Source organism: Podarcis melisellensis (genome assembly GCF_964234715.1).
Source record: "Podarcis melisellensis genome assembly, chromosome: 11".
In the NCBI taxonomy this organism is placed as follows: Eukaryota; Metazoa; Chordata; class Lepidosauria; order Squamata; family Lacertidae; genus Podarcis; species Podarcis melisellensis.
Window position 1 is genome coordinate 2,633,096 of NC_138543.1, and position 16,284 is coordinate 2,649,379.

Genomic DNA, 16,284 nt, shown 5'->3' on the forward strand with positions numbered 1-16,284 from the left:
TCTTTCCCACTTTAGGAGCGGACCGGAGTGAAGCCTGCTCCAACACAGTCCACTCCTCTTGCCCCGCCCCTGAAACCGCCGCGGATAGGTCAAATTTGAATTTTGGGCTTGGCAGGAACCCCAGCAAGCATCGCTGTGACCAAGGGAGCGGAGCAACAGCCAGTGGAGTGGTGTGCCTTCAAGAGGATGGCAGGGCTGACCCTAGGTTGCGAACCTTGCCCATCAATGAGTGGCCATTGTTGACCAGTTTAAGCAAGTGAGCAAACTGCTTCAAAGGGTGCTTTAGCACAGGGCTTTAATCCTGCTCAGCTGATAAATAAGGATTAAATTCCTGCTGTGCCACCTTGTTCCCTGCCCTCCTGTCCATCAGCTGATTTCCTCAGTAACATCAAACATATGGATCATTTTTGTTGATGATCTAGAGAGGGGATTATTTAAAGAAAAGTCATTCTAGTAAAAATGTTTCTCCCCTACCCATTAATCTGTCCAGTCTATTCATTCAGGTGTCTAGCATCTCACTTGTTTGCATTTGACTCTATGCCTGTGCTCACAACCCACACTGGCTGGATCTTTTCCAGAGGAAGGGCTGAATGAAGCACTTGGTGGCGGCTTACCAATCATCAATATCCTTCTTCATGTATGAAAATCATAATGGGTGGATGCCTTGAGCCAGCCATGCATGTAGCAGCCACTTATGTACAGTGCAGGTCCATCCTGGAACAGGATGGTGTGAACCAGCCTATGGCAGAGTGTGCCTCCATATGGCATATTTCTGTGCTCATTTGGGTATATGAACCATGACAATAATGGCAGTCTACAAAGAAACTGCTTTTAACAGTACAAAAAAGAAACTGACTTTGACATGGGAATCCTAAACGGGTTACCAGTTTGAGTAATCTGTTAATTTTTGAACAGTTAAGAGTGTCTAATTTGCAGCTTAATTGTTAATACCATTGACTTCAATGTCTCAGGATTCAGCCATCTCAGTTATTCATCTGGTTCTAGCAGTTTCAGCATTAGCTCACTGATCTGTTTCTTCACTGCAGTGGACAGTTTGTTTCCAAAATGTTTGGGTGTGAGTTTTGCCTAGATTCTTAGCCTTCCCCCACCAAGCAACCAATCATTTGAGTTGTAGAAGTAAGCATTGGTTGCTAGGTGTGGCTTCCTGGTAGCTTTATAAAAACCACAAGTCGGCAGCCTGATTCTTCCAGTCTGTAGTTTTCCAGAGCAAAAAAGAGTCTTTCTGAGTTTGGAAATCAAAAGGTATGGCTTCTTCATTCCTTGCTCTTTACTGCTTGTTAGTTGTAGAAATGTGTAACTTATGGGCTGACATCCTGTGCAAATTTACTTCCAGCTATTACGTACTTATTTTCAACCAAATGTGCTTAGGAACAAGGCTGTAGTCCATTTAAAAAAGTTGTTTGCTTGCTGTATTTTTTTCGGGGGGGGTATGTGTGAAAAAGCAGCAATACTTCTAAAGCTGCCAGTGCAGGTTTATTTTTTTAGTTTGTCTAAAACTAGCTCTTTTGGGACTGGCTTTTGTGTGGATGTGTGTGACCATGGAAAACTGAATTATTTTTAACCACCAAAGAGTGAGTTAAGAGGGGGGAAATGTGACTTCCTTGTATGGAAACTTTTTTTGAAAAACATGCACCCTGTGGTTATGACGTTGCTTAACTGTTTTAATAACAGCCAAGTTGTCTCTTCTTGCAAACATTAACTAGGTATGAAATTAAAATGTGAGCTCTCCTTCAAGAAAGAAGGCAGGGGAGCCAGTAATTAGTCTCCTTCCTTTTTTAAAATTGCAGACGGCTCCTCCTGAGGGTGTATGTATGAGTAAGAGCTGCAGAATCTCACCCCTAGTCTATTCATACTTTCCACAACTCCTTTCAAAAGAGGGTGGGGCTGTTTCTTTCTGCTTGGTAGTTCTTTTGAGTCAAGGGACAAGTTTTTCAAGATTTTGATGCATTCTGGACACGAGGGGCGATTGCCTATGGGACATGAAATGCCCAAAATAGCTGTGTCCTTTGATATACTTGATCTGGTGTATGCCTACTTTTGATAAAGTGGCATTAAACATCATATGATTTATTTCTTAGTAAACATGTTGGAATGTTGCAAAAGAAGCTCTTTGAAATATACTTAAGCCTTTGTATCAGGTTACATTTTTGTAGACACAGGATTATTCCTCTTGTTATGCAAGTATTGCATGTGAACTCTGGTTTTTTGCAATGATCCCCAAAACATGGCTTTGGAACTCTTGTTTTATACATCTAACTAGCTGGATTTGTGTGTTCGCCAGCCCTGCATTGAAGGCAGCTGTCTTGTATAAACTGCAAAGCATTAGTTTTCCTGATTGCTAGCACTTCAGTTCCATTTTCTAACACTTCTTTCACATGGCAGTACTATGGAGCCATGGCTTTTTGACTGATATACCAGCAGCAGGTTGAGCTAAATTTCACCAGTGATTCCTCTCTGATTCACTCATGAAAATAGCAGGAAAGACCTATATACTGGTGGTACATTGTCTAGCTCCACTTTATTCTCTCAGTTTTCTGGGTTAATGGGCTTGCAAATGGATTAACATGGAAATGGATTAACATGGAAATAAGTGCTGAGCTTCCACCATATTCCACTAGATTTCCAGAAGTGGCCTTTACTGTATGTGTTCTGCAGGGGTGGCAACTTGAATAAAATATTGGGAGTGCCTAGCAAGATGTGACACATGCACACCATTTGAATGGCAATGCTCATTAACTTTTAACATATGTTTTTATTTTCAGTTTTCAAAAGTTTACAAGTACACACCTTGCAAACACATACATCCAGTACAATTATATATATGACTTCCCTCTCCCACTTTTGTGGTTTCTTTTCTAATAAAATTTTAACACTGCATTTTCCACTTTACTCCATTTTTAAGTTATTCTTCCTTTTCTCTTAATGATAATTTTAACTACTTGATTTAAGTTAACCCTACTAATGAACTTGCTTGTGTGTCAGAATTTTTCAGATGTTCCCCACTTTTTAATATTTTGTTTTCCTCTTGGTTTCTTGTTACACCCACCCATTTTGCCATTTTGGCATAGTCCATCAATTTAGTTAGTCCCTCTTCTTTGTTTGGTACAGGGCAATGCCCATTAACCTTGTGGGGGGGGGGGAGGCCTCCTCGGCCCCAAGGAGTTGACTCCTGTGGAACATAACATGGAGATTAACACTTAGGGGACTGGGGAAATGGAATAAACTGTCGTGTGAAAACCACCACAGAGATGAGATATAAAAGGTTATTTGGTGGTACCTTTGTGGCCAATCCCTGGATACATCCTACTTACTTCCGGCAAACGTTGCATCACTGGAATGCCCTCCAAGGAGGCCACTGGTGACAAACTTTCTAGCTGTCCTATTTTTGGAATTCAGTGGGAAATTAGTCTTTCACAAAGTACCAAAATAAATAAGTAACACTAAAAGAAGGACTTGGCTGAAATAATATCTGAATGGAATTGTGATTGAACCAAGAAGATTAAAAGTATTGAATCTTGAATTCTTAACCTCTCAAATCTTATCTCAGCCCAACTTGGTGGTTTTGAGTAAGTGCTTCTGAGCCTGAGTTCCTCCTCTCTTGCATGAAGCTGAGGATTGTTTTACTACCCTATTACTGCCTCCCCAAACTCTAGTGATATGATGTATATGTGTAAGAAATAAGAATATACTATGGGTTGTATCTGATTAAATCATGCCAGGACTATACCTAATTAAACCAATGAACTAGCGGTGGTTATAACTAACATTTGCCCATTGATTTCAATGGGCCTTCTCTGAATATGCCTTGTTTGTGTCCCTAATGAAGGTCCAGCTTGGGGATGGCCTTCTGGCGGCCCATGGGTCTCTTTTAGTGAACCCCTGGTTTCCTTCTGCCTCTCTCACTTCATCTTAGAAGTGCTGTGTGACTCATATGCTGTGTTTGGGCTGGGCACTTCCTCTATGGAAGTAGCACTGCCAAGAAGGGATGGGGGAGAAATTCAATTCAGTTTGTATTTAAAGGCAATCATACAAAATTCAGTGAACTAAAACACAGCCATCCTTCCAAACTCGCATCACTCTGAATTTTGCAATGTAGTTCTTAGCTGCGTGATGTGTACAAAATTGTATGTACTGGAGTAAACTGTGCATATAAATGTATACATTAGTAAAAATAAAATACATAACATGCACCATACTACAAAAAATTGTTTTGCAAAAATGTGTATATTGGGCAAAATATCATGCCCAAAAATGTAACATTAGGAGAAATTCTCACCCAAATGCTGATGAATTTTCTAAACTGAGAACTGAATTTAAGATTGGAAAAATGAGAAATTGAGAGAAACAGAATTTGACCCCTCCACCTATCCCTTTGTGTCAATGCTAAAATCAGCACGTGAGACGCATATGTGATCTTTTTGACCTAGTCACCCTCCTCCCAGTATAGACTGAGAATGTCATAGTCTCATTTGCTTCAGAGGGCTGGTGGGAAACATTAATCTCTTTTCGTGGCTTTCAGAAAGCCCTGACAATATAGATGATTATTGACCTTAGAAAACATGAAAAGAGACTGCTGTAACATTTCATTATAATCCTTGCTTTCTCCCTGCAGAACCTTGAAACAACATGGCTTTTGTGCAAGAGTTTCTGAAACAGGCCTGGTTTATTGAAAATGATGAACCACAATACGTGGTAAGATTTTTCAAACAATATGTGCATAAAAAAGAAAAGTAGAAGACAGAGTTAATCACACAGGGTCTGCAACAAAATGTTCCAATGTGGAATATGCTGCTGTTCAGGATTCCTGCCAGCCAGCCACCTGTACCATTTTCCAGAATGCATTATCCCCACTCCCACTGCCAGCATCAGGCAGCCATTGGTCTATACCCACTAAACAATGCTCAGTCTTCATTGGGGTGTTTTTCCTTAAATATATTTTATACTTTTGCAAACCTTGGGGTTTCCCTAAGTTTGCAAATACATCCCTCTTTGTGTGGGTGATACCTTTTGGCCTGTGGGAGGATTTTCTTTCATAGTCAGAGAATGACTTCGTATTAGGGTGTCAACACAAATAGATTTCAGAAGATGGGTGTGGCATGTCAAAGTGTCTTCCTATAAGAGCCCCAGTGTTATTAACAAGCACTATTGCTGCTTAAGCAAGAGCCCTTTCATGCGCTGTCCATCACTTGTTGGCCACAACCCCTTTGTCATGTCCCTATTTGCCACCTTCTAAGCATGGGAAGAGAGAAGACATCTGAAGGGAAAAGGTTGTTCTGTGCATGTAGGTTCTTTGTACATGATCATGTTTCTACATTATACAGGGAGCCTTCCGTTGTAGAGCAGGGTCTAAGTTTCAGGTCGCTTTCCCCAGGACATTTTTGAACTTTTTAATGGAAAATTAAAAAGCAACAGGCAACATGGGCTGCCATACACCTGGATTTTCCCGGACATTTCACCGATTTTCGCCCAGATACTGCTAGAGACAGCAGTATTCAGTATATGTCCAGACATGTGGCAACTCTAGTTAATATGGAATTAATGCTATCCTTGGTACTCATAATTGTCCCTTAGATCCAAGCCTTAATTGTCATTGAAAATGTAGGGGCAATATGTCAATGGAATAACTGTAGCATGCTATATATATATATATTATTTTGCATCTTTTGGTAATTTATACTTCAATTACCTGGTTCTAAATGCAATTCATCCTGAATCTCAGAGGATAGAAAATTAAAGCAAATGTAAGTTTCTCATTCAGTCCTTTTGCTTCATTTAGAAAAACACTAAAAGCGGCTCTGCAGTTCATGCTTATCCTAGCTTCAATCCATCTGCTGATGCTGCTGCCCTGGATAAGGCCATAACAGCTAAAGGTAAGATGGGCCTGTTCATCAATCATGTGGAAGCAGTTTGGAACTGTCCTCCATTGACATGTCCCTAATATAGTGAGGACTACTATTTTGAAGACCAGATTAGATCACCAGTCCTTTTTCCAAGTTTGTCAATGGAAACTGATTTTTCATCCAATTTGTTACCCCAGTCTTCTAAATTGTTCTGGTATGTCCATCATGGTTCATGGGATTCAATGATCCTCCTTTATCTGGCTGGTATGTGTGAGGTTTTTCCTACAAACTTCAGCCTCAAGCTGGATAGTCTCCAGTTCCAAAGTTTAGTCAAAATTAGAAATCTTAGTTGGGTGGAAAATTAGGGCTGAGTTGATTTCTTTCTTGCAGTTAAAAACCCCCAAATTTTCCTAATCCCAATCTGAGTTGTTGGATAATTTCAGTCTTCACCTGGAGAATATTCAGCAAAATGGCCTACCCAATTTTGGCAAAAGTGTGCATTAAGTTTAAATATTGTTTCATCTTACACCAAAATTGCTGAATAAATCAATGGGTTTGACTTCCTATTTTTTCCAGTCTCCTCCTTTCTCTGCTGATTGTTGTTAGGATGAAGAAAGTAACAGCTGATCAAGCCAACATTTCTCAGGAGAGGTTTCTGTGAAAAAAACTTTTTAAAAATCATTTTTATTTGGTTTTACAAATACAAAGTTATAAAAATCCAAATATATATCCATTCTGCCTCCTCCCTATTCCAATAATTTTCAGTGGAACCCCCTTCCACAAATGGCTTCCCTACACTCAAATATCATTTTTTACTAACCTTAATGAAGAATTCTCCCCTTTAAATAGTCTGTAAACATTCTTTTAAAAATTTGTCATTATTTTCTCCTGGCTGCTGTTTCTTCCTCTTTTGCTTGACGCCACCCAATGAAGTGTTGTGAAGGGATTGATTTCACAGCTCTGCATAGGACATAAGATATAGCAGCATGATTATAAAATGCAGGGCAAGTAAGGACAAAACATAAGTGAATGGATTAAGAATGAGTAGTGAAAATGTTCATGAAAAAAGTGACATGGGCCAGTTATGGCTGAAACTTTATTTGTATCTAAGTATTATAATTAGGAAAAATGATCTGCACACAGTGATATGGCTTACAAATACTTCTTTGCATTTCAGGAGTTGATGAAGCAACCATCATTGATATTTTGACCAAGCGAAACAATGCCCAACGCCAGCAGATCAAAGCTGCCTACCAGCAGTTAAAGGGAAAGGTACAGCTGCTAATAAAGGATCACCCTGAAGAACTATCTTGTATATACATGTTTGCATTTTGAAGATCATGATGCATCATTTCAGAAAAAGGAAGCGACATTTTAAAATCCTCATGATTTTTGGTTGTTAGAATATAGGTTTGAAGAGGTGGATGTCAATGTGTCCCAGATTTGGCATGGGGGAGGGATATTGCCCCCCCCCCCCGCACCATGGTTCTGATTTGAACGGAGGGCCTTTCCTTGGCTTCTTTAAATTGTGTTTTTTAAAAATAAAAAAATCTGAAAGGGATAACGCCATGCCATTTTTTACCATAAATGAATGATTAATGAATCAGGAACAACTGAAGGCAGATTCCATCAGCACCCATGAGAATGGGGTATAGAGAGGAAGCTATGGCCAAATTCAAGTGGAAAAAAAGGCTTTTCCTGAATGTGTGTACATGGCAATGAGCCTGTTTAAGATGGCATTACAAGTTTAATAGACACAAGTATATGGAGTGTTTGAAGCCTGAACAATATTCTTCTTGGCAGAGAGGGAATTGTTCTCAAAGGGAGGAAATAGATTAGATATTTATTTTATAATCCCAATAACTCTTTAAATGGGTAGTTTACACTGATGTTGCTTCCGGTTACAGCCCTTGGAAGATGCTTTGAAAAAAGCACTTAAAAGCCAACTAGAAGATGTTGTCCTGGGTTTGCTGAAGACTCCAGCCCAGTTTGATGCTGATGAGCTCAGGTACGCCATGAAGGTAGGTCTCTCTGCTGACTGGGATAAGCTGGGTCTTGTACCCAAGCAAGAGCTGGTCTTCAGCATTCTTGAGTCAAAAACAAATCTAATAAATATGTATAACCTCAAGTGTGAGAGTGGAGCAGGGCCAAGAAGCTCATTGGCTCCACTCATGTACAGGTCAGTAACAGGCAGAAATATTGTTGTGTAAACTGCATAGGTAGATTGTGGCTGACCATTTCTTCTTTCTGGTCTCTGTGGTTGTTGCCCAACCCTTCACCATGAGATTCCAGGGTAATTTACAATAGTTTATAAATACAATAGTAAAATCAGTTAGAACAAATTAGAGTCAAGAGAACAGGATGGGTCCTAAATATATACCTTTTACCTTTACCTTACATACAGTGATTTTTCTGGGGGACGCAGGAGCAGTTGCAAAGCTGAATGCTCCACTACTGGGGGCGGAGAGCAGGAGGGGGCGTTGTGCGCATCCCAGGGGCATGGCACGCTGCCCATCCCGGAGTGTGGTACACCGCCCACGCGGGCGTGAAGCGCGTTCTGTGGGCATGATGCACTGCCTGTGAGGGTGTGATGCCTGGGGTGTGGAAGGGTGCACAGTGCATGTCCGGGGGCCCGTCACGATGGCACCCTAGCGGAATAGTGGTGCCGGGGGCAGTCCGCTCCCTACGCATTCCCGTTCCTCCGCCAGTGCGCATACCCCTAAACACTTTGTGAATCTAAGTTTGGCTTCATTGAGGATCAGTATTTCAATATGAGTAGGAAAATGAGAGTACCCCTAAACATTTTTTTTCAAGAAAAAAAAGCACAGCTTATATAATATATATATATATATATATATATATATATATATATATATATATATATATATATATATATAGTCATAGCTTGGTTGCTTGCTGAACACATTGGAACTCGTATGTTTCAGCTCCCAAACATCAAAAACCAGAAGTGAGTGTTCTGGTTTTTGAATGATTTTGGGAAGCTGAACATCCGGTGCGGCTTCCAGTTGGCTGCAGGACACTCCTGCAGCCAATCGGAAGCCGTGCCTTGGTTTTTGAATGGTTCCGGGAGTCAAATGGATTCCCAGAATGCCTTCTTTTTGAGAAAGGTACAACTGTATACATGTACATATACATGGCCATGTGTATGCATCTCCAGTGCCAAAGTTCAGGGTATGGAAACTACAGAATGAAGGAGCCAGACTGATGTCTGGGGTGGTGGATTAAATAGCTTAGGGTCTACCACAGAGAATGTTCTATTTTGGGCCAGCCCCACAAACTTCAGAGAGGCCCCCTCTCTGCCGATCCTACTGCCTGAGAGGGATTATAGGAAAGGCAGCAGTCTTTCAGATATTATATATTAGGTCCCATGGACTTTGGGTCACCAGATGACATTGAACTCAAATTTCCATCATCCCTGACCATTGGCTAAGCTGGCTGGGGATCACGAGAGATGTAGCCCAACAACATATGGGCCCCCAAGGTTGAAGATAAACTCTTATTTTGTGAATGCATGACATGGCTGTGATTTTGACTGGATATACCACCTGTTCCTTTATTGTTCTGGGTCCTTTATGCACTTTTTAGATTAAAGTCATTTTAGAGGAATACATATTATTGACTTACTTCCATACAGGGTCTTGGAACTGATGAAGACATTTTAATCGAGATTATGGCATCAAGGAACAACAGAGAAATCAAGGAAGACACCAGAGCATATAATGAAGGTAACTTAGTGTTTGGGTTTGTCTGTTTAATATAAAATGCTATGCAAGGGGGAGAATAAAATGCTTGGAGCTGCTTTCTTTGTTAATGTATCTTAAGATAGAAAAATCAACTTCTTGCATTTTGTTCAGGGTATAGAACTAAGAGCAATGCATGTATCTGGCCTTGTGCCATTCTTGGAACACAGACAGCAATCTCACAATCCAGTGTTTCATCCACTGTGATTATGGCTTGTAGGGAACTAGACTATATGCTGAACTCTCTCTCCCCACTTAACCCTTCAGTTTTAAACTGTGAGGCAAAGCCGTTGAACAGCTACTAAGCTGCAAATGTTTGTCTACATGGATAACGTTCCACTAACTCTATAAAAATATGTGTGAAAATTATGCCACATCAACAAGAAAATAATGTCTGGGTATGCATCTACTTCTGTAATTGGTGATATTACCTTTCAAATGCCTTGTTAGAAGAATCATGTAGGCAAATCACACCTATTCCCCCCCCCCCCGTCCCTCTCTTCTTCTTGCCCCCCCTCCCCAGTCTCTCAAATGAAGGAAGCACTGGGACTCTTCACACACCATTTGCAGGTCCTCTTCGCAAAAAGACAGAAATAAAAACACATTGAGGCTGCGATTCTATGCAGTAGCAGCTCATGTGGTGGAGGGGGCTGTGGGGCTGCCCTCCTGACTTACTGGCTACGCAGGTGTTGTGCTCGTGGGAGTTTTGAATTGGCTCATTCAAAAATGACCTCACTGCCGTGCCACCCCAGCCTTTTCTGGTAAGTTTAGCACTGCCAGGGGTGGGGGCTCCTAGGCTCTGCTCCACCACTGGACAAAGTGAGACATGTGTCTAAGCAAGCATGCATAGGATTGTGCTATAGGATTTCCAATGGAAATCTGTCATTGGGTGTAAAATGTCAGTCAGTAAACTATGGAATGAGAAAGTTCTCACCACAATGAATATTTTATTGTTAAAAAATGGATTTCAAAGGTTTATTTTAATTGCTTTGTACTTTTTGCAGCTTATAAGAGGGATCTTACCAAAGACATTGTCTCAGATACATCTGGAGCCTTCCAGAAGGCTTTGGTTGCCCTAGCAAAGGTATGCACAATTTGATTTTTTGAGAACTAGAAGTTAATGTTTGTTTGCTGGTAGTAAGCCAGGACTATAGTCTGCAAAGTGGTAACAGGTGAACTCGATCTTTTGCAGGGTGACCGTGATGAAAACCCTCATGTGAATGAAGAGCTGGCCGATAATGATGCCCGGGTAAGAGCAGGCTTGTGTCTATTCTGAATGTCCTCCCCTCCATGCCCACAGAAGCACAAGCTTTTCCCTCTTGCAAGGACTAATAAGAGCGCCAGATCTATTTCATATTGCCAGAGCTCTGTTATCTATCCAGCTACTCCCCTCAAAGCCCCAAATAATTTATTAATTTTTCATTAATAAAATCTCAGGACTCACAAAGAGATGGTTCTAACGTATTTCAAAAGGTGAAAATCTGGACACAAAAGTTGTTGAATTTTTTAGTTTTGCAAGATCTCAAAAATAAAAAATAAAAATGTTTTTGAGCTATTCTTAAGAGAGTTCACCAAAATCTACACTTCCAACATGGGTTGCGCTATGTCTGGATTTTCCTGGACATTAAAGCAATTTCCACCCGGACACTGTTTCTGACAGCCGAATCCTGGCAATATCCAGGAAATTCTGGATGTATGGCAACCCTAGAATGTAATGCAAAGAACTAGGTTCCACATGACACCCCCCATTAAACAGCCCTCCCCAAAGTCTTGGAGGAAAGGCAGGGCTGGGCCTGACTGAGGCATGGGCCTGTGGTGATCTCATGTGAGGCAGGCCTGGGTCTCTTCCCTTCTGTGTAGCCTTTGTGCCCCAGGAGTTCATTCATGGGGGGGGGGGGAGAAGATTGTTCTAGGCCACATGCCATAAGTTTATACCTGGGCACAGCATGGCTTAGTATTAGGTGCAAGCATGTGTGTGTGTGTGTGTGTGTGTGTGAGAGAGAGAGAGAGAGAGAGAGAGAGAGAGAGAGAGAGAGAGTTATACGAGTGGGGAAATGGTCAGCAAGGAAATAAGCAACTCCTTCCATTCCACCAGCTCTCAGCCATAGTGTATATGTGATTCTGTGGTTCACTTAACTGCAGGAATTCTAAGGTACTGTCAATTTACAGAATGGACAGAAAATCATTTGACCTGCAGGTTGAATTCTGCTGTGCAGTTGTTTGCTTTTGACTGAATCGGATTATACACAATATTTTGGACTCCCACACTACATAGTCTAATTTATTCCCACAGGCCTTGTATGAGGCTGGAGAAAGAAGAAAGGGGACTGATATTGATGCTTTCATTAAGATCCTCACTACAAGAAGCATGCCACACCTCCGAAGAGGTAGGTAGAAAGCCATTTAATCCTGTATTCAGTCAAGAATTGCTTCAGCCACTTTGGTGTTCTGCGAGGACAAAGCATAACAGCAAAGTGCAAAATAGTGACCGCTTAAGGATAAACAGAGGAGCCCCCACAGCTTTGTTAATAAGTCTGCATTTCCACACTACAGTTGGCTGCTTCTAAAGTAACAAAAGCTGTTTTGAAAGAGTAACATATGTGCTGTCAGCATCCACAGAACTTGCATGAAAATTGCATATCTCATGGCAAGCACAGCCTTACATTTCCCCTCACACCTTTGTTTTCAGTTTTCCAGAAATACACCAAGTACAGCAAGCATGACATGAACAAGGCTTTGGACCTGGAGCTGAAGGGAGACATTGAGAATTGCCTGACCGCAATTGGTATGTGACCCTGTTCCATAGTTAAAACTCTGTTTCTTAGTTCTGTCCCCCCTTATATAAAAAGTATTATTAGGCGAACAATGGTGTGATCCTGTCTACTCAGAAGTAAGTCCAACTGAGCTCAGCCTGACTGTATATAGTAATTTGTGAAATTCACATTACTTGCCTAAAAAATTTCATGGAGGATGCAGTGGGTGTAGGTGTGCAGAGACTATTATTTTTATTTATTTATTTGCATTTACATATCACCTTTCTGTCAAGGCACCCAAGGTTTGCAATTTGTGTTTAATTAACTCCCAATGGTGACTAAAGCCCAATGAGTTTGAAGTCTTCACAATCTGTGTCTGTTCTTTCCCTCATATCTTGTTTCTGTTATTTTGCTGTCATAAATAATCACAGTTCTGTTTGATTTCCAGTGAAATGTGCCACAAGCAAGCCAGCTTTCTTTGCGGAAAAGCTCCACTTGGCAATGAAGGTAAAATATACTTTAGTGGCAGAACTCTTGTTCTAAAGGGGTAGGCTAAAATCAGAGTCCCTAGGCAAGGAAGCCCAAGGTCTGGCCCTCTTTATGATGAAGGGGGTAATTTAATCAGTGGAGCATTCCCAATAGGACCGGCCCAATGTAATATAATATATTACTTAGGCAAGTAATGTGTGTGTGTGTGTGTGTACACACACACACACACACATATACACACAAAATACATTTGTGATGTATCCCCGCACCCTGAGAATATTAATCAAAATAGTCCCCCTCCCAGCTTCTGACATGTGAATCAAGTTGACAATGTCTGGAACAGCTGTGGCTCCAGTCCTAGTTGAGCTGAAATTTATCAAAGAGAACGATAAATTATTGGTGATCCTGGGCCTGTTGTGGAATTCTACTACTTCCAGAGAACATTTGGTGAATCCCTCCCACCCCAATTTTAGCGCTAGCATGTGGGGAGCTCTGAAATGGGGCTTTTGGGGATGCGGGTGGGGTGCCAGTAGTTTATTCAAAGAATATGGCCAAAGGACATTATTCACTGCAGAGAAGCAAATGTTATCGCACCTTCACTTTAAAAACTGATGTTACAATGTGTTCATAACACCATTTTGAAAAATAAATATGCAGGAACATTTGTTTGCCTGCAGTGAATGCCCATGAAATATCCTTTATCCTTTTAAGAGCTGCGGTGATAGAACCAGGAAAGTCTGGCGAGCAGTGCTAAGCCAACTACAATCAAAATGCCTATATTAAAGTTTTATTTATTTAATTACATTTATATTCCTCTTTTCACCCTGTCATGGACCACTGGGAGGTATACATGTGACTCCCAGGCAGCAACCCATCCAGGCACTGACCAGCTTTAGCCTCCTCTGCCAACAGACTACAATATATAGTGAATTTACTTTCATTTATTTTTAACAGGGTTCTGGAACACGCCACAGAACTCTGAATAGGATCATGGTGTCACGTTCTGAGATTGACATGAATGAGATCAAAGGATTTTACAAGTCAATGTATGGCAAATCCCTCTGCCAGGCCATCTTGGTATGTAACTTTTAAAAAAGTGCAGTAAACTTAAATTGCACTAAACTTGATTGAGTGGCTAAAGAGTTAGGTCTGGAGCTCTGACAGGTTGGCTTGCAAATGTAGATCCTGACTTGTTTATGTATATATATTTATCTATTCCTGTTGACAAACTACTTTCAGGGCTTCCAAACAATTATGTAGCATCAAGGCTGCAATCTAAGCACATTTATCTAGAAGTCCCATTGAACTCAGTGGGACTTGCTTCTGGATAGACGCACACAGGGTTTTGCTGCAAGACTCCCTTCAATGTCACACAACTGCATCTTGTAGGTATGCACTGCATTCTGAGTAGCCCTGTTTAAGAAACCTAGCAGTCCTTCCTTCTTAGCTGTTACTGGCTGGGCTACAATAGGATTTTCACAGCTTGGGTACAGTCTCTCAACATACCGTATTTTCCGCTCTATAAGACACACCAGACCACAAGACGCACCTAGTTTTTGGAGGAGGAAAACAAGAAAAAAAATATTCTGAATCTCAGAAGCCAGAACAGCAAGAGGGATTGCTGCGCAGTGAAAGCAGCAATCCCTCTTGCTGTTCTGGCTTCTGGGATAGCTGCGCAGCCTGCATTCGCTCCATAAGACGCACACACATTTCCCCTTACTTTTTAGGAGGGAAAAAGTGAGTCTTAAAGAACAAAAGATACGGTAGCTCCAGAATCTCCACCACCCCCCCAAACTTGGGAGAATACTCCATTGCTTTCAGTGGAGCAGCATTAGCAATGATGTATGTTCAGTGCCATGAACTCTGGGATGAGCCAGGACACTTTCCTCTTTGTGAAACTGCCATCAGGCCCATGGAAACAAGCCCTCTTCAGCCATTTGTTTGTTCCCATTATTGAAGTCAGCCCTTCATCAGCATCCCTGCTGTCCTCCATGAGTTGCAGAGGGGCCACTTGGGGCTCTTCCTCTACTCATGTAGCCTCCTTGTGATGTTCTGGATCTAAAACATCACATGAAGAGCTCAGAGGGGGGAGGTCTTGTGTGAGCATAGCAGGAAAGGTCTTATTACTGTACTTCATTATATTATGTCTAGCAGTAGCAGACTGTTTCTTGGTCACATAACATGATTCTTCTTTGTTCTTCCACATGTAGGATGAAACAAAAGGCGATTATGAAAGTATTCTGGTGGCTTTGTGTGGTGGTGACAACTGAGCTCCATCTCTTTTGGATACTCTCCAGCCTCTGCCTTGAGGATATCATTCCTTTTAAACTCCAACTGTTAAATATATGTGTACGTAATGAAGGCGCTTAGAGTAATAGCCAAGTTAGACTATTGTTCAGTCTTGATACCTTGAAAAACTGTAGCCTGGAAAAATACTCTTTGTTGCTCTTAATTTCTGAGGCATTATCATCTTTTTTAATATTTATCCTAAGCCAAAGAACAGCTATGTTTGCTTTTACATACCTAGTCAATGTAAAAGGTAAAGAAAGTGCCTGAACAGGCCTAAGTAACATTCCAAATAAAATTAACCTGTGACATACATTGTTGGGCTTTGGTCTGTTGTGTTTTCTTTAAGCATCCTTCTAGCATTTAGTCCAAGGGAGAGGGCTCCACATAAGGGCTGTTGAGTGGAGCTGTGATGCTGGCCCTGCCCCCGGAACATCCATCCATTGATGCAGGTGCTGGCAAGATGCTTAAGCATGCGGAGTTGCTTATGCCTTAGGCTTTTACTAAGCAAAGACTCCCAAGGCAGGAATGGAGCCCTCAGCGTTGCCCCATTGCAACAGTCACTGAGTGGAGCCCATTCATACAGTGAACACACAAGGGTGGGGGACTTACAATTTAAAATATTAATGCTAGGATGAAGCTTTTACAATTCTCATTTCACACATGCACACATACATCCACAAATGCATCCCTTATCCCAACTTAGCTGTTCCACTTGAGTTACATCCTCTTCTTCCAAGCTAAATTGCTATATTTCATCAACAAACACAGAAAGCAGTATTTTGGCTTGAGCAATGGCTGTTAAGGGTAGCCCAGTAACCCATGCCAACTCAGCTAGGAAGCAACAATACCGATTTACTCTCCTCTTTCCTTACAGAGGAAATTAAAAACATATTTGGTTGCAGAAAATGATATTTTCACCTAGAAAAACATTCCAACAGCTAGATAATTCCTGAAGCCATGCATAAGCAACAAATGTTTTAACTTTGCTTAAACTCTGCCCTACCATCTTTATGGAGTAAATAATCTCTCTTAGATAAAATAAAGTCTCTCTTAGAGTATTGTGGTGGATGATCTTTGCTCCCAAAAATATGGTCAAAAGTAAAGGGTTCAGACCAAATTCCATAAAATCAT

General features: G+C 41.2%; 1 protein-coding gene across 1 annotated transcript; it reads left to right on the forward strand.

Annotated features, from left to right (window-relative positions):
- The first annotated feature begins 1,103 nt into the window (after positions 1-1,103).
- Positions 1,104-15,465, forward strand: ANXA1 (annexin A1). Its single transcript, XM_081930326.1, has 13 exons — positions 1,104-1,263; positions 4,634-4,713; positions 5,798-5,891; positions 7,039-7,133; positions 7,769-7,882; positions 9,517-9,607; positions 10,627-10,706; positions 10,815-10,871; positions 11,916-12,009; positions 12,312-12,407; positions 12,824-12,882; positions 13,819-13,941; positions 15,075-15,465. Exons 2-13 carry the CDS (start codon positions 4,648-4,650, stop codon positions 15,132-15,134), a joined length of 1,029 nt encoding a protein of 342 aa, XP_081786452.1. The 5' UTR covers positions 1,104-1,263; positions 4,634-4,647; the 3' UTR covers positions 15,135-15,465.
- The last annotated feature ends 819 nt before the right edge of the window (positions 15,466-16,284 follow it).

Coding starts and splice junctions, on each gene's coding strand:
- ANXA1 (XM_081930326.1), top strand. CDS start 4,648: ATGGCTTTTGTGCAAGAGTTTCTGAAACAGGCCTGGTTTATTGAAAAT. Junction 10,872..11,915: donor TGGCCGATAATGATGCCCGG/GTAAGAGCAGGC, acceptor TTATTCCCACAG/GCCTTGTATGAGGCTGGAGA. Junction 12,408..12,823: donor GAATTGCCTGACCGCAATTG/GTATGTGACCCT, acceptor TTTGATTTCCAG/TGAAATGTGCCACAAGCAAG.